At 36.8% G+C, this 22,870-nt stretch overlaps 1 protein-coding gene across 3 annotated transcripts in view; it reads right to left on the bottom strand.

Moving 5' to 3' along the window:
- Positions 1-22,870, bottom strand: part of LOC149532241 (ARM repeat superfamily protein) — a 179,950-nt gene that overhangs the window by 17,562 nt on the left and 139,518 nt on the right. For all 3 annotated transcript variants that reach the window (XR_016358832.1, XM_089810308.1, XM_089810309.1), the window contains exons 30-33: positions 22,588-22,770; positions 1,500-1,595; positions 1,346-1,413; positions 783-1,149 (exon numbers count right to left, since the gene is read on the bottom strand). Coding sequence is in view for 2 of the 3 variants with exons in the window: in XM_089810308.1 (XP_089666434.1) it covers positions 783-1,149; positions 1,346-1,413; positions 1,500-1,595; positions 22,588-22,770 (714 nt within the window). In the remaining variant the exon portion in view is untranslated. The remainder of the gene's footprint in view (positions 1-782; positions 1,150-1,345; positions 1,414-1,499; positions 1,596-22,587; positions 22,771-22,870) is intronic.

Here is a 22,870-nt window from a genome sequence, read left to right as displayed (position 1 = left end):
ATGTTTGCAGTCATTATCTTACATATATCTCAGTTCACTCAGTGTTTTGTATGTTGTTCCATGTTTTCTTAAATGCTGGAAATGTTTAAGATTGATTGTTTCTTCATGTATCAGATATTTTGATATGTTTAAGTAAGAAATAACTGTTAGAAATTTGTTGTTTATGAGCTGTTGACGAGTATATGCTTCAGTTTATCAATCATAAGTAGGCCAAAATAAGTGAACTGTTGCACTGATAACAGTTTACTAGCAGCTTAATACCTAGCCACCTCTTCATCATCCTCACTTGTATACTAATTTTGAGTATATTCTTCAAGACACTAAAGAAATAGGTGTTATTCTGTAGCTTTACCTGATACATTGGATACGTATAATGATTACAGTTGCATAATAAAATATTTTATTCAAGTTGTGTCGTTCTGTTCTCATGTTCTTGTACTATCTTAGCTCAGAATTTTAATTATTGTTGTCTTGCATTCTCACTCATAAATCTTCTCTGCATGCAACACGTTAGAATTCATTTAAATGTATTGCCTCCTGAGTGACCCTGAAACCCGGAACAAAGCCACTATTTATAAATTAAGGAATGGTAAATAGAAAGAAAATATTTTAAGTTTATCCTATAAAAAAGCAGCCAATATGTGGATGCACATCACTACAAATAACTTATAGAAAAGACTACTAAAAACATTTTCCTCACATTTTTATGGAAAAGAGAAATCTTTATTGCTATTTAGTGTTTCACACGTTTGTAATCAACAATTAATTGTGCACAAAAATACCTGCAGTGCTTCCTGATCATGGTCATTCTCAAGCTGAAGTGAGAATTCTGAACTTTTCAGGTAATCTGCAACAAGGTGTGCACATTCAATTTGTAAAACCCATGCGACAATTTTTTCTTCCTTTGCTGCTTGTTCACCTTGAACACATGCATCAACCCTTCCTCTTTCCAAAAGTTTAACCAAAGATGAAAGCCATATTCTGGAAGAATATTGCATGCTAAGCTGTAAAACAAACTTGTGTTGCCAAGTTGAATTTAATAGCATTCTCTTCATATCTTGACCTTTGTCAAATGTATTTATAGATAAAACCATTGATTGAAGCAGTAACATTAGGATAATAGGCAAACTAGTTCTTTCACCCAAAACCCTGGAAAAAAATACCAGTAAAAATACAGTAACATTAGGATAACAGGCAAACTAGTTCTTTCACGCAAAACCCTGGAAAAAAATACCAGTAAAAATACAGGTTAAGCAAAAACAGTCAGGCAATCACATAAACATATGTCAACCACAAGAACAAAGGATCTGGGTTGGAACACCAATACTCAAATTTCAATGCATACCCAAGCAGATGCTTTGTGATAGCCAATCTCCAATGTTGAGACATACGAGGCAATGCATTAATGAAAACCTGAACAGTGACACAAAAATTAAAGAATGACCTAGGAGAAAACAGAATCCATTAAATCTCTGTTGCCTATGCATTGCAAATCTTACCTCAAGCAATTTTTTTGGGTCTTTACTTGTTCTTAGCCAGCATGGAACCACTGCTGATATCATCTCTTTGGAAACCTCCTGTGAATGGCTATCATCCTAATGATGGAAAAGAAATATCATAAGAGTTCATGTGGAGTCAGAATCTTGAAAATCTAGGATTTGCAAATCAGAATACCACAAAAGAAAGAGGCAAAAGAGCCAATAGAAAAATATTACAAGACTAAGAAGTAAATAAAACAGATTATTGTCTGTTAGGTGAAACCCAAGCTAATGCAAGCAGTTTCCTTCTTCAGTAAATAAACCAGGTTGTAGTCAAATTTACTGTGGTTTAGACACGCTCCAACCATAAGACTACCAACAAACATTTACAATATATTATCTACAAGTCTGCTACCACACAAACTATACCTGTAGAGATCTTACATTCTACTTTCATGGAAGAAAACGAAATTTTATGTTGATAATCATCACACTAAGAAAATTATATTAGTTGTTATGCAGCCCTATTTTCCATTTGTTTTTTAGTTTGAGTATTAAATAAAACACAGATAATAAGTAATTTGCAGCAAATCAACAACTCGGAAAACTAATGAAACTCAAGAAACACGAGACTGAAAATTCCAGAATTTATTTCTGAACTGATTTTTCTAAATTTCAAATGTAAGAACTCAAATCATAAACTAAAATCAGATACCTAAATCTATGCTCCACGAAATTTCCAAGACGGGGACGTTTTAGGGGACAGTGACATGTTTTTGGTATGTGTATGGGTTGAAACCAAAATTTACGGGACGGGACCTCAGGGGACAGCGATTAAAAAACATAGGGGATTTTTTTATATAGAGACAAAATTCAAATATGCATATCATAACACTGATAAACCATTCACCATACACATTCTAGAAGATCAATACATGAAAAATTATCAAATGACAAATACTAAATACTTCCATTATAACAATATCACGTACATATAAAAAAGACAAAATGCCTAAGGGCTCCAACTATCATGCATGAAATCAGAATGAAATAAAGAGTCCAACTAAAATAGTTAGTAAATACTAAACGCAATTTTTTCTCACTGCTGCTGCTGCTCTATGTTTCTTTCCTTCCTCTTAGCAAGTAAGTCAAATCTAAAAATGAGTAGAAGAGTTAGTCTTTTAGTGTTTTAATGGACCAAATATGGTTTGCATATTTTTATTATGTTTTTACGACAACTAAGGATCTGTGCGAACAACAAAAATTAAATTTATTTTTGGGGGGGATGTTTTTCCTTTACTCAATTGGCTGGAAAAAAGAGGACGGCCAGCAGTTTCGGGGACGGATAGGGGATAGCAAAACAGTCCCTGGTACTACTGGCCGTCCCCAAGTTTCTTGCAAAAACCAATTGGCCATTTTGGGGCCATTTCGGGGACGTTTCTGAATTTGGCAAAAAAGGGATGGCTTGGGGAATGGGGAAAATCCGTCCTCGGGACAAGTATGACCACAAAACCATAGGGGACGTGTCCCTGTGGAACATTGATCTAAATCCAACATGCCCATTTTGCCGATTGCAGAAATGAAGATCTGCTACATAAAATATGATGTAACAAAAAGGCTTGCTTCCTTACTTCCTAGTTCTTTCTATGTGCTTAGTAGATCACTTCTATGACCTTGATGGTGATTCTTGGCTCACCAGCTTAGGATCAATCCAAGATCATTTTCTCTCACCTTTCTACCATCACATGCTTACAAAGATTCTGGTGTATCTTTACTAAAATTATGACATACAAATATTCATGTTGAGATTCATGGAACATTCCATAATTATTACCTTTACTATGTTTGTCTCAAGTTCTAGACCAGAGTTGAATTGGTAACTGTTTCCACAATGAATTCCATCAAGTGTGCTATCATGAGGACACCATTTTCAAAAGCTTGCAAACTACAGTATATTGCATCAAAACCCAAATTGACCAGCTCCTAAGAGTTTCACACCCAGTGAAGACAAGGTATAACCAGCCCTAGACAGTGCAGTCATTTATAAGTGCTACAGCCCAACTCTAGAAGATACGACCAAGCTGAGAAATGTGTGGAGCAGAAATGACTTCCTAGAATCAGGACCAGTTTGCATTGTGAACCCTCTGATACCAAAAATCTAAATCACAAATAACTCCAACTGTGTTTCCTGCTTGAAAAGACTAAGATATTCTCTAGAATCTCTCAATACCATGGAGAATATTTGCCTACAAGGGATTTGTCCTCACAAACCAAGAAGAGAAATCTCCCCTAAACAGATGACAATATCCAAATATCAAAACTTCACATCCATGTAATGAACTTCTAAAATGTGTTCCATAGACTTCCCCAAGAGATTTGAATCCTTTTCTCATCATCTCTTTTAATTCTTCAATCTCACCTTAAATATTAAGGGCCCATATATTTAAAATTAATCACTTTTCACATTATAACACAACCCCCCTTATAGTCCTTTACTAAATAACAAACAAGTTAAAATGACAATTAAGTTAACAATTTAACTTTCTCAATTAATAACTTATTGTTACTTTATTTAAAACCCAAGGACTATATATAATTTTGAGATAGTCATCAAAATTGAACCCACCAACAATACTAACACTAGTAATCCTGCCAGATAGCCTAGTCAGTGCTCGACATTGACTTACTTAAATAGCAAGTATTGGAAATCTAACCAAAATCACTCTAGAAAAGGCCATTTTTCTCATAATCCCAGTGTGAGCTCAACTAGCCATCAAAAACTATCAAACTACTTACTATAAGCTGCCTCCAAGGTTCCCTAACCCCAACTCATCAGCCTAAGAGAACCAATAGGATAGACTAAATGTCCACCAACTCAACCAGTTAGGAAGGGGACGCTACACAAATATATGAGAAAAAGCATAGCCTATTGTAGGATTTCATGCATCAAACAATGGACCCCGGTTGGAATCACTAGATTCATATAGCAATAAATCTGCAAAGTTGCTGGAGAAAAAGAGGAAATCAAGAGTCCCCTGGACATTTCAAAGTAAATCGTAATCATGAAACAAGAAAGACAACTCATTTGCTGCCATCTGTTATTTTGATTCAAAACGTAAGAAGGTTTTGGAACTAGTTTGCTAAGCCTTTCATTTCCTCTGTATAACTGTAACACTAGAAGATCAAAATCATCTACAATGGATTCTCTAGTCCATGAATACACAGATATAATTTTAAAAAAATTGGGAAAATGTAATATCCCATTCCGGACATTTTTATTAAAAACTCGACATAAATGTGCAGATTTAAAACCGAACAAAAAACCAATATTTGATAGAAATTCCAAAACTCAAATCGATTTGTAACCAGCAGATATGCATACAAGAAAACTCATAAAAGATTGTTTGATTCTTCCAATATTCAGAAGTACATAAATAAAGCAGCAATTAATACAAATACCCACCAAAAGGCATTACTGTGTTATACAACAGCAATACAATAACTCACAACAGTCTAAAGAAAATCCGATCTTATAAACAGCAATAACAGTCAGATTGGCAAATGTAGATAAAACCCGTAAGAAGGCTAGGTTTGCGTCCAACCTCCAAAAACTTCTCCAAGGGTTTGTGTCCTCAAAGAGATAACCAGTCACTGTTTTTAGCTCTCAAATTAATATTTATTTTTTAAATGTTATCTTCATATCTCCCCATGCTGAGCCTGTTGTACCTTTATCACTTTTCTCAATGTGATGCAAGCCCTTTTAGGCAATGTGGGATAAAGAACCTTTTTTGTCCTTTAGTCACTTAAGTGAACATAGTACCTTTTTAAATAAAGTGACAAGTTAAATTAACTTTAAAAGTCACTTAGTCAATAAACCATATAATCATCAGTCATCAAAATAACTTACCAAATGAACTCGGATAAGCACGTGCAATAGCTCGTTGGAAAGCTCTCAACAAGACACTTCCAAACCAACACTGAGATACCAAGAATTCTAAGCTATGTTTACTTACTAAAAATAGTAAGCATCAGAACAACCTGCCAAAACTACTTTGATGGGTCTAATACTAGAAATGTCTAGGCCAAATCTCCAACTAAACCCAGTAAAGAACCTTTTTGCCCCCTGAAACCTAGGCGAAGTGAGCCAGCAACACAAAATTATAATGTCCCAAGAAAAAAGGGACATTACAAAAAAATCTTTTTAAAATGAGCACTCAACTCAACCATCAACAATTATAATTGAGATAAAAGTGGACACATTTCAATTGATGTTTTGATTTCCTAGAAGTGTCTCTAAATGAGAATAATAAAGATCTTAGATCATTATAATCTGGGCAAGGCCAACCATGTTAAGAAACAAAGCATTACACTTCACATTATAAAATAGGAGCACCTAAGGGATTAGGCTTCTTGTCTCACAAAAATATATCAACTGTACTCAATTTTGTGTCTTTTTTGTGTTACCTAAACCTAGTATTTTTTGTACAAAGTGGTTGCAGAATCTCCAAACATTGTCAACCTTTGTTCGAAGAATGTATCTATAGGTCTTCATTGCATTGAAAACTTGTAAGCATTGATTTAAATATTCACCAGATGTTTCACTGATATTGTAATGTCCCCATTGGTTGCCAACATCAGAATTTCAGGGATTAGCCTAATATTGATCCTCATAGGCTAATGAGGATGGTTAGAGGGTCTTCTGAGGATTGGTTCATCTCCAACATTCAACAATTTATGGATTCGTCCTTCGTTCAATGTCATTTGGACTCCATCTGCCATACTTACTATGTATAGTAAGTCACCGGTAATACAGATGGACCCTTTCTATTTTTAGAAAGTGTATTTGGTCACATGGGGAATTATGAGGAGAGATTCGTATTTAAGACGGCACGGCAATTAGACAAGTATTTCAAGAAACATTAAGTTCAAGTGACTTAAGTGATTTATTTAAATATCTTAATATTATAAAGTTATAAAGCTACTTAAGTGACTAAAAGGCAAAATAGTCATTTATCCTACATTGCTAAGTTGTTTGAGCCCCTCCTCATTTCGAAGTTATAAAGGAAAGCATTGTTTTCCGCATAGGTTAATTAAGAATTGCACATAGATAATGAACACAAATGGCGCCAAATGTTTTCCGCATAGGTTAATTAAGAATTGCACACAGATAATGAACACGAACACGAACAGCAGAACTCTTTATTATTATTCGCATATGCCAAACAGTACATTATGTTATGCTTCCATGATAAGATGAATACAATGCTTCTCGAAGGGGTTATAAATACTTTTCGAAGAACTTTCCCGAAGGAGTCCGTCGGCCACATACAACATGTCGTTACATAAGAAAAACCTTTCCGAAGGGACCCATCAACTGATACACAATTCCCGTCAGCTGATACACAATTTCCTTTCCGAAGAGACCCATCGGCTGATACACAATTTCTATCGACGACAAGCATTTGCATTAGGATTGGGAGAATGAATATATGTTATTTTCTCAAATCCTAAGAGTTGCTTAAATGTGACTGGATATTTCCCAATGACGAAACCCCTTAAGGAAAATAGTGAGTCTAGACTCAAACCCAGTACCTCACCCTTGTATACACATAATTGAAGTTGGATGCAGCACATTGGAGTCTATCCATACATTGGAACTCAAACAGCTGGTGGCTGGAACAGACGTTTGAATAGCAGACCAGGATAATAGTGGCATACAGATCACAAGCAGGAAGACAATCAAATCTGTAGACAAGATAGACAGTTCTAGCCCAAGAGTGTAGAGGTAATTTCCTTGTGTTAAGTGTATTTGCATCAGTATCGGTTCAACCACAATCGTGGGATAGGCAATGGAGTAGACACGGGATGTTGGGAGCAACAGGTTGGCCCTATGTGTGAAGCACACAACAGAAGTCGCATGTAGTTTGGTAGTCCCGTCAACTAGAGAGCAGCAACACGGCATTGCAGCAGACATCCTTACCATTCAGGAGGCAACATTCATCCAGTATATGCATGCCTGCAATGAGTTATGAGGATTGCGGGAGTGAGTATAGTTGCAGTCGGGCCAAACAGTTTGTAGGTAATGAATGACATAGAAGACTAGGTGGCTGGAAGTGGACATTGAGCAAACTCTCACAGCACAGTCGAAACCCCCCTCCCCCCCCTAGTGGCACTCTTCATTGCTAAACGGATTTGTCCCATATTTACCCAAACCGCATGTCAGTTGTTGTATGATTATGTTATTCTTTACATGAATTTGGAGTTTTGTCATTAGTGCCTTGTCTAGCAGATCTGGATTTACTATTACTACTATAAATCAATATAACAAATTGATGTTCTCTTGCCTCCATTATTATACTTTCTTTAAGTCACCATTTCATTATTTATCTAGCTATTCTATGACCTTCATGCTAATATTCAGTAAAGAGAAATGACAGCAGTACCTTTGCTTAAGATCTGTGATTGTATATCAACTGTTTGACAAAATTCGGCTAGTACAAGTTTAATTTATTTGATCAAACCAATGAGGGATTATTACAATGGTATCAGAGTTGTGCATCCTGCCAGCCTGTGAAACAAACTTCCAACCTATGAAACATATTTTTAGGGAATTTTAATGAGAATGCCACACCTACCACCCTATTGGGTTTGTTTTGCATTTGTGAACAAATTAGAAATCGCATAGTTTCCAGGAGTATATTATTATTGTTATTGCAAAGGTGTTTTGGCAAAGTTGTGGACGGCATTCAAATGAGTCAATTATAACAGCCAGTGAATTTTGTGGTTATTGGTGGTAGCATAGACACCCGATTCGATTTAGTTGGCGACCAATCTATTATTCATCAGAGCAGTGTATTCTGCCAGCTTGTGTGGTTATCAGAAATTGTTTATCAGAAATTCTAATCAAAGATTTCATCAGAAACATTTTACAAAAGGTTTAATCTGAATGGTTTAATTTTCTGATAAATGTTTTGAAAATTGTATTCTATTGGAGATTTGGAAGAGTATTTCTATGTGAGAAATATAGTGATGCTATTGTTAGAGCTATAACTCCCGCTATCCTATGGAGTAGGAAAGTTATTTTATTTTCAGATTTGCTATTGCATTTGGAGTGACTAGCACTCTAGCTTTCTTTTTCTATGGACAAACATAGGAGGATTGGTAGTTCTAGAACCCGGTGGAGTAATGAGGAATTTAGCATGAAAATGAATGCTTTGCAGGAGAATATGGAAAGACTTAAGCTTCATCAACAGAGGTTGGCGAAGAGCTTGTCGAATCCAAAGATAGTTGAGAGGACAGCGAAGTATATAGTTTCTACCTTTAGAAAGCCGACCTCAAGGTTGTAGGGAAGGACGCTTCAGTTTTCCCTGACAAGTGTCCATGATGCAAACATACCTGTATTTAGTACGAGACCTGCTAGTCCTATCTGCAGTGTTGATGATGGACCCCTTTCACAAAGATCAATAAATGTGTCAGTACCCTTGGTGGATAGCGGCACTAAGCTTCAACATGTTGAGGCCCTCAGAGTTGTTATAGTTAGTGCAGAGACAGTTGATGCAGTTGTTACTACTGATACTTCAAGCTCTCTTGAGGGAATTATTATTAGAGATTTATCTGGTAGTTGTCATAGTGTTGCTCCAATGCAGAAGGCACTGGCTTCCTCAGGTAGGACCGATGCATGCATGGAGTCACCTAGCTGTGATACCGGTAATTTGGGTGTTAAAGCGGAGTCAGTAGATGTGGGTTCATGCTCTAGCATTATTGATTCACAGCCTGGAATAGAGTCATGTGTGCAGAGTCAAGTGATAGCAGTTGAGTCTCTATTAGGTGATGGGGAAGCAAATAGTGTGGACACCTCTAGTGATTTGTTGGATGATGCTAGGATTTGCATCGGGTATGATACCCCTTGTCAGATATTGGGTGATGACTCTTATGAGATTTTGGATGAGTCCCGAGATCAATGTTTACAAAATCTTACTATTGAGGTGGAAGCTAAGACATGTGGTGAGATTTAAATTGTGAGGGTTTCTATTTCTTCGGAGGAGTTGTTTGAGGTACATAGTAGTTGTATCTCGGATGCAGAGTTGTGCAAGGACGATAGAACATGTATGAGTGATCTTCTGGTGGACAGTTCTAATTCAGTTTCCTATCACGGTGCAATTAGTGTCACAGAGCTTGCATAGGAGTCAGGAGTTACAAAGGCATCATTATTATGTGAGTTATCAGTTGAAGGTGAGTTATAGTGACATTTATTCATCTCTTGATCATATGCTAGCTACAACTGGTTGGGGCGCCCCAGTGTCAGATGAGCACAGTGATAGTAGTCTTTCCCTAGCAAAGGTTCATGTACTTCGAGAGGCTGTTAGGATCTTGAAGCATAGTTACTCTCAATTAGTTGATGACAGAGATTACCTTTTGGAGTGGGGTAGCACCTACTATGAGGCGTTGTTAGGGAAAGAGGAGGTGGTTGAGCTCACCTAGGAGTTTGAGGTGGCAATGGACTCTCTTCAATATACCTAGTTGGCTCTTCAGGAATCACAGTCATAGTTGGGTGAGGTTATCGTGGAGTTAGAACGGGTACAGTCAACACCAACCCCAAACCTTGTTCAGTTACATAGTGGTTGGTGGTGAGTTTGCTTCTACGGTTAAGGATGAGGGACATAATGATGTGGCAAACACATTCATCCAAGATATGAGCGTAGTATGTACAAAGGAGGTGAGAGCATCAGTGGAGACAGGCTCTCATGGTGATTTGTTTCCTTCTATTCGAAGTAAATCTATTTCTTCTTTTCATAAAGCTGGTAGCATTGGACAATTTGCATTGTCACATTTTCAGAGAGATCAGTTGTGGATAGTGGGGGAGCAAATTGATGCTTCCACATATAATTTCTATTGTACTGAGTCATTCGTGGAGTATTTGCTTGAGAGCTCGGATTTGCGAGAGGATTCATACAGTATATCTGAGGGTGCTCTCATTTGAGGCTCTCATATTATTCAATTATTGGTGTGGAAGATTGTAGAGACCTTGGCTACAATACTTCCCAATACGGATTTTGTGGTTGGACTTGCTGAGAGGGTTGTGCAAGATCTTGCCCAACCAATAGCTCAAAGTCAGAGATTGGAGCCATCTTCTGATTTCCAGTTTCATGACGATGAGCCCTTGACAGAGATTGTGAGTTTTTATCGGCATTACACTATGAGTGTTTACCGTACTGGTAAAGAAATCAACGCATAAAGACAATAGAACAGAATAGCAAAATTATATTCGCATATGCCAGAACATACATTATGCTTGATAATATCCGTAATAGTAGATGATTGATGATTTACAATGATCCCAGACGGGATATAAATACTACCGCCAAACCTTCCCGAAGGAGTCCGTCGACCACAACATTACATCCGCTACAAACTATTTACCCGTCGGCTACAAAATACAAAACACCGACGACAATCAATCCGTTGGCTACAGAAACACCGCCGAAACCATCCAATCGGTTGACAATGAGGAGTGCTCATCACTTTTCTTTTGGCCCCCAAGTAGAGGACTTGGTTTTCAGTGTTATGGATGGTGACAGAAGGTTTGATATTCATTACACCCGCAAAGGGCTTACTTCTTCACTAATGGAGGGAGATTCCGAAATACAGGGTATTGTGAAATAGTTGGACATGCTAGTGAATGAGATGAATCAAAATCACAAACAGATGACCCAATTGATTTCAAAGTCGAGAATTGAGCAAAGAATAATATCACTTTTTCTAAGAACGAAAGGTGATGATACAGTTGCAGCTTTAGAGTTGTGGGACATTTCTTATGAGACACTGCATGAGTTGGGCACAATTGAGGTGGAATGTGATGAGAATTCATGTCAAGTTAAATGATGTAGTTGTTGGCATGAGTTCTCTGGATCATGTATTTGATAACGATGCAGTGATAGTGAGAGTAGGAGCATGCAAGGATACTGTCATATCAGCAGCCACTTCTGTGTCGATTGAGCCATCCAATGAGGAGTTTAGCAATTTTCATGTGGTTGTATGTGTGCTTTGGTGATAGTACACATGTTATTGTTGATGAGGTCAGTGATGTAGTGATAGAGTCATGTTATACTATCGATCAACAAAGTGTTGATGTTCACCTCATGGATAGTCCTATGTTTGACATGGATGCAACATTGTCTTATGACAATCTGTTGTTTGAGGTTGATATTGATCACTCACTTGAGGGGAGTTGGGCCCATTTTTCACCATATGTAAAGATTTAGTTTTGTGTTGTGGCAGTTGGTAATGTTCATGTGTCCACAGATTTTGACGTGGCTAAATCTATCGTTGATACAGTTGGCATGAGTGCATGTGGTTCTCCTGTAGCTATGTCTCTTCAAGGGATTGTTGATCAAGATTTCAGTCCACTTTATATTATATAGGTGAGAACTAGGATGAAGATTTTTCTGGTGGGGGATTCTTTTGGTGATATTCGAACTCCTACATCATTAGCACAAGTTTTGAGTACTACACTACAAGTTATGTTGTTGGTCCTGATGATGTTAATGGTATGCAGTTGGTTCAAAATTAACAGGTGTGTCAAGTACTAATTCATTTGGGATCCAGGTGGAGGTTAGAGTTCACTATTATTGTTGGATTGCTTGAGGGCAAGCACTCTCGAGAAGGGAGGATTGTAATGTCCCCATTGATTGCCAACATCAGAATTTCAGGGATTAGCCTTAAATTGGATCCTCGTAGGCTAATGAGGATGGTTAGAGGGTCTTCTAAGGATTGATTCATCTCCAACATTCAACAATTTATGGATTTGGCCTTCGTTCGATGTCATTTGGACTCCATTTGCCATACTTACTATGTATAGTAAGTCAGGGGTAATAGAGATGGACCCTTTCTATTTTTAGAAAGTTTATTTGGTCACATGGGGAATTATGAGAAGAGATTCCTATTTTAGACGACACGGCAATTAGACAAATATTTCAAGAAATATTAAAGTTCAAGTGACTTTTAAGTGTTTTATTTAAATATTTTAATGTTATAAAATTATAAAGTTACTTAAGTGATTAAAAGACAAAATAGTCTTTTATCCCACATTGCTAAGTTGTTCGAGCCCCTCCTCATTTCTAAGTTATAAAGGAAAGCATTTGCATTGGGATTGGGAGAGAATGAGTATATGTTATTTTCTCAAATCCTAAGAGTTGCTTAAATGTGGAATTAAAAAAACCCAGATTTTTACAAACCTTGGTCTAGCCAAATCAAGGTTTTGCAAATCTTCATTCCAATTTTTGGAATTTTACTTAACCCTTTGTTTCACTTGGAAGATGGCGTGTGAGGCCACATTTTTATGTGTAATCTTGGAGTTGAAAGCAATTTTCAAAAAGTAGTGCAATCTATTGTTTTTACACACCTTAGAAAACATAACCAAGTTTTGATTTCCAATTCCTACTTGCTAGTAGGAAGTTGGAAAACCTAGTTTTGAGGCAAAATTGGAAGTCCAATATGCTAATTCCATTTTGCCAATTTTGAAACAAACGCAAAAAATTTCAAATCCAGATTTTGAAAAAGCCAATTCCTATCATCTTCCAAGAACCAAACGGACCCTTACGGAAAAAAGTGAGTCGAGATGCAAACCCAGTATCTCACCCTTGTATACAGAGAATTGAAGTTGGATGCAGCGCATTGGAGTCTATCCGTACATTGGAACTCAAACAATTGGTAGCTGGAACAGACGTTTGAGTAGCAGACCAGGATAATAGTGGCATCCAGATCACAAGCAGGAAGACAATCAAATCTGCAGACAGGATAGATAGTTCCAGCCCAAGAGTGTAGAGGTAATTTCCTTGTGTTAAGTGTATTTGCATCAGTATGGGTTCAATCACAATCGTAGGATACGCAGAGGAGTAGACACGTGATCTTGGGAGCAGCAGGTTGGCCCTATGCGTGAAGCACACAGCAGAAGTTGGATGTAGTTTGGTAGTCCCGTCAACCAGAGAGCAGCAACATGGCATTGCAGCAGACATCCTCACCATTCAGCAGGCAACATTCATCCAGTATATGCATGCCCGCAGTGAGTTCTGAAGATTGCGGGAGTGAGTATAGTTGTAGCCGGGCCGAGCAGTCTGTAGGTGATTAACAACATAGAAGACTAGGTGGCTGGAAGTGGACGTTGAGCAAAGTCTCACAGCACAGTTCCCCGCCCCCCCACCCCAGCAGCACTCTCCATTGCTAAACGGGTCTGTTCTATATTTACCCAAACCGCATGTCAGTTGTTGTATGATTATGTTATTCTTTACATGGGTTTGGAGTTCTATCATTAGTGCCTTGTCTAACAGATCTGGATTTACTGTTATTGCTATAAATCAATATAACAAATTGATGTTCTCCTGCCTCCATTATGTACGTTCTTGAAGTCACCATTTCATTATTAATCTAGCTATTCTGTGACCTTCATGCTGATATTCAGTAAAGGGAAATGACAGCAGTACCTTTGCTTAAGATCTGTGATTGCATATCAACTGTTTGACAAAATTCCACTAGTACAAGTTTAAGTTATTTGATCAAACCAATCAGGGATTATTACAGATATCTACAGGCTGGGAGTGAGAAATGGACCCAAAATATACCCCATGCAACCATAAGAATATGTAATCTCGTTTCATTGGGTGCTATTATTCTTGATCATTAATCTATCATGGAAGGACCTACATTAGTCCCATTGATTCTTCACTCGCCTGAAACTATATTGCTAAAGAAGGTTTGGAAGATAGTCCATACTTGTAGGGCTTTGTTAGTCATTTAATATTGTGCCAAAGAAAACCAAGCATTCTACGACACAATTTGCACTCAAACAAATTGTCATGCCAATGACGATGGGTTCATCTAAAGCAAGATGCTTGGTTAAACCTCCTACAAAGTTAGGGGATATCTTGAAAAGCATCGTGTTTACCCATGGGCACAGTTCATATTGGCATAGGTGCTTGTCGGTAAAAGGCTTTGCACTTGTTAACCTGTGTCTTTTTCAATAATTTTTCATAAGACAGGCTTTTTGCAATAAAACCCATTTATCTGCATAAAGTTTTTGAGTGAGTTGTTAAGCCAAGCAAGTGAAAATCCCACACAAAAGCTGCTTAATTATTCTTGGCAACTCATCCGATGACCAATGTTATCAAAATGCTCGAATGAAAATTGAACCCACTTCTTCAGTAACTGATTTCATAAAATCCACATTTCCAGTAGACCAATGTTGTCACAAGTTGGGGCTTGCATAACCTGGCAGCCAGTTCTTTCAGTTGTATGCACAATTACAGAATATTCTAAGTTGTCACTATCAATTTTGTGACATTGAAACTTCATCCAAAAAGGGTAGTCATCAGAGTCATCAGCATTTGGAACTTTGCTAATGGACAGTTACGAAATAAAATTCTATAAATGTCTTGAAGCCAAGTATTATGCAATGTATCCGAGAGGATGATTAGCATAGACAATGAATTTATTTGGCTTCTGTGATTACCGGCTGGTCAATTAAGCAAGATCTCTCTGATCTCTGCAAATGTATTCTAGTAATGTGTTACATCCCAATTTTTGACCTAAAATTTTAAACTGATTATAGCTGTTGAACCAAATTATTTCTTCATGTTGGTGTGAAATTGAATTAGTTAATTATAGTTGTTGTTAAAACATTTTAGTTATAGCCGTTGTTTATTCCTTCATGATAATGTGAAATTGAATTAGTTATTTATAGCCGTTGTATCGATTTAATTATCATATGAAATTGAGTTAGTTAATTCTAGCCGTTGTATAAATTTATTCATGATCATGTGAAATAGAGTCAAATAATTGTAGCCATTGTACATATATGACGATCAAAGTTAGTTATTATGACATTGATGAAATTCTTAACGGTCACTTGATGATTTTAATTAACAATTTATAAATCTTGAATTGATGTTTTGGCGAGAATGTTGTTTTGAATGATTGTAGGATGAAGACCGGAGAGAGAGGGGAAGCATTGCGAAATGAGGTCATCGGAAGGGGATGGTTATATGGTTCAGTCATCAGAAATGACAAGTTTGACCTAAAACCATCCTGGCAAGATTATGTCCTGTCCCCTTCTCAATTTTAGTTCCGGACGACAGGATTAATCTATCTCCACATTTGGATAGATTAATAACAATTTATAACAGGATGCTTTCCAGTCACAATGGGGATTTAATTTAATTTATTCCAAAACTTTATTAAAATGTGCAAAGCTAAGTCATTTTTAATGTTTTAAAGTTATTTACTTTATAAATAGCTTTAGGTGACTACAAAACAAAAATGTCATTTAATCCCACATTCCTTGCTCTTTGTACTTTCCCTCATTCCAAGGCTATATATACGGGTTTGCATTGGGATTAACAACACACAAGGAGAATTTATGAAAAGAAAGCTCTTGAATTCTAGTTACTTACTGTGACTGGGTTTTAGACTGGGAGGACGAAAACCCTCTAAGTCTGGAAATATTCTATGGAGTTGGACGTTACCCCAAACTCCTTTCTTCAGCATTTACAGTGGAACTAGGCAGAAGTCGACAAGTTTAGGAAGTTGCAGCTTTAAGCATGAAGTGCGTGCAGATGTTATTATCAAATGCAATCGTTTTAACAGCTGGAGCTTGTTAGCAAATATCATTAGCTAGAAGTCCCTTATCAGTTCATGGAAGGAGTTCATGGTTTGCCGTTTGCAAAGAATCCCTATTTGGAATGATTATCACCCAGGCAATCTTGACATGAGAAGGCAAAAGTTTCAAGCGTTGGAATACAGAGTCGAGTCTACACATTTCCCCACCGGCGTATGGTAAACTCTCAACAGGTTGAGGTAACTGGAGTGCAGGTAGTCGAGCTTCCAGAGGAAATCGATAGTCATACTGGTGGGTTGGTTTACGCACATAGCGTACTGGAGCAGTCTTATTTTCAGTGCGAAGAAGCACCAAATAGTTAGCCGCCTGAACCACGAAATACATATGCAAGATTAAAATCTCCATAATGCAGCATTGACTGGATACGCGGATTCTGAGTGGTGCTAGCATTCTGTACTTGTTTCTTGGTGAGACGACAACAGTCGTGGGTCTTATGCATTCTGGAGTCAATGTTGGTACGTAACTTTTCTTGGCAATCATTCCTAATAGAAGTTCCATTAAATGTGAATTGATATCCAACCCAGAAATTAGAATGAATGGTACAGATTTATTTTACTGAATGTCTGGTTGTAATATTGCCACAAATAACCTTCATTAGATATTAAACAATCGCTCTACCTTTGTATTCGGGTCTGATTAAGTTTCTTAATAAACATTCTGGACATTTAAAGCAAGGATTAGATTGCATTGGATTCAATTTACAGTTTATCTGTCCTTGAACTATTTGACAAAATCACCTTGAATGCATTAACATATTCTATCTAGATTTTAGTTAGATACTTCAGTGGTATAATTCTATATTCTGGCTGCCTATGAACTATTTGAATTAATGTCAGTAACTTAAACCTTCACAATTACAGAGTAAAATTTGAGTTCAGATTAGTACAGGTTATTAGGACTTGGCAACATATTTCATGGTGGAACCGCATGAGCTATAAGTAAAAACACTCTAATAAAACAATGTAAAATAAACATAAGTTCTTACCTTTAAGAATTATCAAATATTAATATCATTTAAATATTATTTTATACTCTCAAATATGATCATATGTAAATAATAATAAAGTGACACCATTACATTAAAAACATTAATCCAACGATGCCACCTTACCATTACGTACATATAAACATAATCAAGAAAATAAAACAATTATAAATGATATTAATTATTTAAGACTTTTCATCTTCTTTTCCTTTTCAATTTTTCCCTCCTTTCTTCTTTTCTTTTTAGCCGATTTGAACAAGTTCGAATATGATCTTTGTAACTGATGGTAGCTGTAAGGTCGAGCTCAAGTTTATTATATGAACCTTTAAACATAAATCGGCATTCATCATTGCCTTCGGCATTCCTTTCCTGTACACTTCATCAGCTTTCCTTTCTCTAGGCATCCCAAGTTCATTGTCAGCTGTTTACAGAGGGCTGAGTTCGGCTCTGTTTGTAATTCCGCCTTGAATCAAATCGACTTTGTTTCCACAACCACTGAGCCAAGATAGACGGTTGTTATCGGTGCAGACTCTTCTCAGGATTTGGATTTAGAGAGGGTCACGTAAGATGATCCAACCCTATGAATCGTTTTATGCCTTCCTTGGTTTAATGACAGCAAGTATTTAATCCTTGAGCCGGTTGAATTATATGGAAAGTAAAACCCGTTTTTGTATGTAAGATTACTGTACTTAAATATCAGTATGACATATTGCCTTGTGATTAAGAATTGATGTAAGCATGATTCCCAATCTTAATCATTAAATTTTGTCATGTTCTAGGCTGCCGACTGATTTCTTTAAATATCATTGCAATAATATGTGTTAAATCAGACGTCTTCCTTCATTATCCGAATGTGTAAAATTATTTGATTTTCCTTTTAGGAATGTTACCTTCTCAAGTTCAATCAAATACATGGTTAAAATTTAATAACTGAGACTGAGATAATGAACCCAAGACACCAAGGAATTCACCAAGCAAATGCCAAAATACAGTGAAGAAGGTGTAAAGTATCTAAGTGAAGCTAATATGAAGGCACCAAGGAATCACCTAAAAAACAAAGAAAGATTTCAAAATCAATTAATAATTAAATAATACAATAGCTCATGCATGTCCCATTCATGAAGTAAGTTATCAAGTTGAGTAGTGGAGATCGGGTCTAACGACCCACACTTGAAATCCTTGGCCACGGTGGAATTAAGCAGATTTGCCAAAACAATCGATCTTGTTGTTGTCCAGAGGCTTCAGTTATTTTGTTGAATAATTGTTGAGACCTCAACCCACCTAGATACTCTGATGGTTGGATTAATGAACATCCCAAGCCCAACCTCGGGGTAGGGAGGGTCATTCTATTAAGTTAGAACCTGTGGGCATAAGTAATGGTCCACCGCTAGGAGGTTAAGCCTATGTCAATGCTTCTCCTCTCACCAAAACCAGAGCTTGGACAACCAATAAAGAAAACTTCACAAGATAATCTATGTGTTCTTTTAACCTCTATATGTTAGATAATGCTTATCAAGTTGAAGATCTTTTACTTTAAAGATAGTTACTACAGTTCATGAATATTTCAGTTTGAAATTCCTTGCAAGAATATTTGCTATATATATAAATATATTCGGCTGAAATCTAGAAGTAGTTGAATGATTACATCTGATATTTATTTTCAGCTAATTAAGTGATTTAATTACGTTTCAATTTGTGTTCTTGGTAATTCAGCATTGTAATTAGATTTATTTCAGTTTATATAGCCATTGGAAATCTATCTTGTGAATAAGAGTTAGAAATCAGTTAATTTAAGACTGAAATTAGTTAGTAAAAATCCGCATGTTACATATGGTATCAGAGAGTTCGGTTCAACACTGAACCTAGGGCACATCACCTTCTTAAAATCTAATAAAACTGAAACTGACTACAGGATGTTAGTACGTAAAACACCTCGCAAGAAAACTCGACATCCTATTTTCCCCTATCTTATTAAGAACATGACCAAGTATGATTACTCCTGCTGTTCTGAGCCAAGCAATTCAACAAATGAAGGAGAGAGTCAGATGGACTCCTGCCAAGAAGGTGGCATATAGGAACAAACTGATACAGAACTGGAACGCTCAACAAGCAGTCCCCTTCTCCATTTTCATAAGTCATGGATGGTACGAGACATGTACCAGTCAGAACCAGATGCTGCAAAACAAGAATAAAGATACTGTGTGAATGTAGACTTCCTCAATAGAGGAATTTTGTAAATAAAGATTAACTAGTCGAGCAATAGAAATCAATTTTGTAATTAAAGATTGCTTAGTAGAGCAATGGAAAATGAATTTTGTAAATAAAGATTGCTTAGTCGAGCAATGGAAATGAATTTTGTAATTAAAGATTGCTTAGTCGAGCAGTGAAAATGAATTTTGTAAATAAGAGATTGCTTAGTCGAGCAATGGAAATAAATTTTGTTAATGAGATTGTTTGGGCGAAGAATGAAAATTTTGAACAATGGAAATAATTTTTTTGCTTAGTCGAGCAATGAAACTAAATTGTATACTTAGTTGTGTTATTTGAAAACTATGTGCTTATAAATTTATTTATTTTTACAAATTGTAAACTAACAGGTGAAAAGACCTGAAACACAAACATGAGTAACAACGAGAATGCAGAAAACCAAGAGATAGTTCGTGAAAACCCTCAATCCTCCAACAAACTGTTACTCCAAATTTTACAAAAAACACAATTAAAACTAGAAACCATGGAAAGGAGAATGAGTGAGATGGCAGCCCAGAGGGGGCAACATCGCGAAGAAGTGCAAAACGTACCTAGGGCCGAAACAGAAGTCTCCGAACATAATAAAACCCCCATCTCCTAAACAATCAAATAAGCAAAAGAAGAAGGAAATCGTGGCTGATTTATCAACAGATATAAAGAAAATTAAACCACCTAAGTTCTCTGATTCTGAGTCTAGAGAGGAGGCTGAAGCATGGCTGACAAAAATGGAACAATACTTTGAAATCAAAAAAGTTTCAGAGACGTCAAAGGCAATATGGGGCATATACCATTTCACCAGGGAAGCTGCAACTTGGTGGGGAAACACCAAAGTAGAACAAAACATTAGATCTACCGACATCACCTGGGAAAAGTTCATAGATATTTTTAGGACACATTGGCTGCCCCAGACTTTCTATGATCAAAAACTCTTGGAATTCCAAAATTTGAAACAAGGGGATTTATCAGTACATAAATATTGGGAGAAGTTCACTCGGTTGCTTAAATACATACCACCATACTAGCAAGACACCAACCTGAAAGTGAGAAAGTTTATCATGGGACTGAATAACCGAATAGGGGGAGTTATAGATGTTCTTGCACCTCGCACCATGGAAAAGGCTGTCCGACAAGAACATAAGGTTAGGAAGGATGATTCCATTCAGAACAATAAGAGAAAGACTATCTGGAATCCAGAAGGCACTGAATTTGGACCACCAAGAAAACAATTTAAGGATTATAAGAATAACAAACCTGAGAATAAGCAGTGGAACAAGAGACATCAAAGGAAATTTCCTGTGAACAAAAATGACAGAAATAATGAGAAGAGAGGACCACCGGGAGGTTGTTTTATTTGCGGAGGAAACCATTATAAGAAGCAATGGCCTAACTTCAACCAGTCACAACGCCCACCCTTGCCACAGCAGCAGCAAGTTTTTCAGCAAAGAATTCATGTGGCCTTGGATAATAGGCAAGCGGAGCAGCTGATAGGCCCCATTGAAACATCGGGTAAGATCTACGGAAACCCTATGTCTATACTCATTGATACTAGAGCAACTGAATGTTTTATATCACCTAGGCTGTTAAGTAGATTTTCAAAAAGATTTGGTTTCATGGCAAAACCATGGATAGTCGAGTATGCAAACCAGTCAAGGGCCAAGGTAGAGCAATGCCTGTTTGAAGCTCAAGTTGATTTCCCAAATTTCTCCACAAAACTGAATTTATATGTAGCTCCGCTAGGGTCTTATGACATTATCATTGAAATTTATTGGCTTAGTGAACATAAGGCTAAGGTAGATTGCCATGCCAAAACTGTCCATTGTGTGGATGATAGAGGTAGACCCACAAGTATTTTAGGGATCAAACATGAAATTAAAGCACAACAAATTTCCGTGATGCAACTTAAGAGATATGGAAGGAAAGGCTGTGAAATATTCGCAGTAAGAGTTGAAAATACAAGGGAAACCACATGTGGGGATGATTATATTTATGAAGATAGAATAATCAGGCAAAAATTAAAAGAATCATTCAAAGAAAAATATCCCTATTTAAAGAACTATCAAGATGTGTTTCCTGAGGAACTTCTTGGATTACCCCCTTCCCGGAAATTTGATTTTACCATAGACTTGATACCAGGAGCAAAACCCATATCTAGGGCCACATACAGAATGACCACCACGAAACTAATGGAGTTGCAGATTCAACTACCGGATATGTTGGATAAGAAGATGATTTGACCTAGTGTCTCACCACGGGGAGCCCCTGTGTTATTTGTAAGAAAAAAGGATGGAACCATGAGGCTATGCATAGACTATAGGATGCTTAATAAAGTCACCATCAAAAATCGGTACCCATTGCCAAGGATAGATGATCTCTTTGACCAAATGAAGGGTGCGACTATGTTTTCAAAAATTGATCTAAGATCAAGATACCATCAACTACGAATTAAGGATGAAATGAGGACATACATAAAACCCATTTATCTACATAAAGTCTTTGAGTGAGTTGTTAAGCCAAGCGAGTGAAAATCCCACACAAAAGCTGCTTAATTACTCTTGGCAACTCATCCAATGACCAATGTTATCAAAAATGCTCGAATGAAAATTGAACCCGCTTCTTCAGTAACTGATTTCATGAAATCCACATTTCCAGTAGACCAATGTTATCACAAGTTGGGCCTTGCATAACCTAGTAGCCAGTTCTTTCAGTTGTATGCACAATTACAGAATATTCGAAGTTGTCGCTATCAATTTTGTGACATTGAGACTTCATCCAAAAAGGGCAGAAGTTCATCAGAGTCATCAGCATTTAGAACTTTGCTAATGGACAGTTACGAAAAAAATTCTATAAATGTCTTGAAGCCAACTATTATGCAATGTATTCGAGAGGATGATTAGCATAGACAATGAATTTATTTGGCTTCTGTGATTACTGGCTGGTCAATTAAGTAAGAGGCAAGATCTCTCTGATCTCTGCAAATGTATTCTAGTAATGAAAGAAAAAAATTTCCAATGTCATGTGTGCATGTCCAATAAACTGTTGTACAAAGTTAGGAGGCCCTTTCAAGAGTTCCCCTTAGCTTGACTGCATCTTATTTCCAAATCCTCATTATGATGTGCTAGCCACCACTTAGATAGAGAACATTCAATTATTAAAATGAAGTTTACCAGGAATTCAATGCCATAAGAATGAATTTAATGTTGCATACTAACCTGTAGTATAGTTGATTCCCCCATAAGTGTAAATATATCCATAACATATCCCAACACTTGATCAGGAAGGAGCCTTGCAATGCTAGTGAGTAACGAAAACAAATGATTACGGCTTGTGGAATCTTTTGCCATATTCACACAGAGAACAACTAAGTCAACGTTAAAGCTCTTCGAAATGTCAACCTGGAAAGAGAGACAAAGCAGTTAACAGCAGACAAGAACCAAAATAGATTCAATTCTCTCAACTTTAGCAAAAAGTAAAAACAAGATACAATGGACAATT

This window comes from Cupressus sempervirens, chromosome 11, assembly GCF_028749045.1.
Source record: "Cupressus sempervirens isolate cs-2001-9-10 chromosome 11, ASM2874904v1, whole genome shotgun sequence".
NCBI classification, from domain to species: Eukaryota; Viridiplantae; Streptophyta; class Pinopsida; order Cupressales; family Cupressaceae; genus Cupressus; species Cupressus sempervirens.
The sequence above is the reverse complement of the archived record's forward strand: the minus strand, read 5'-3'. Positions and strand labels throughout refer to the sequence as shown.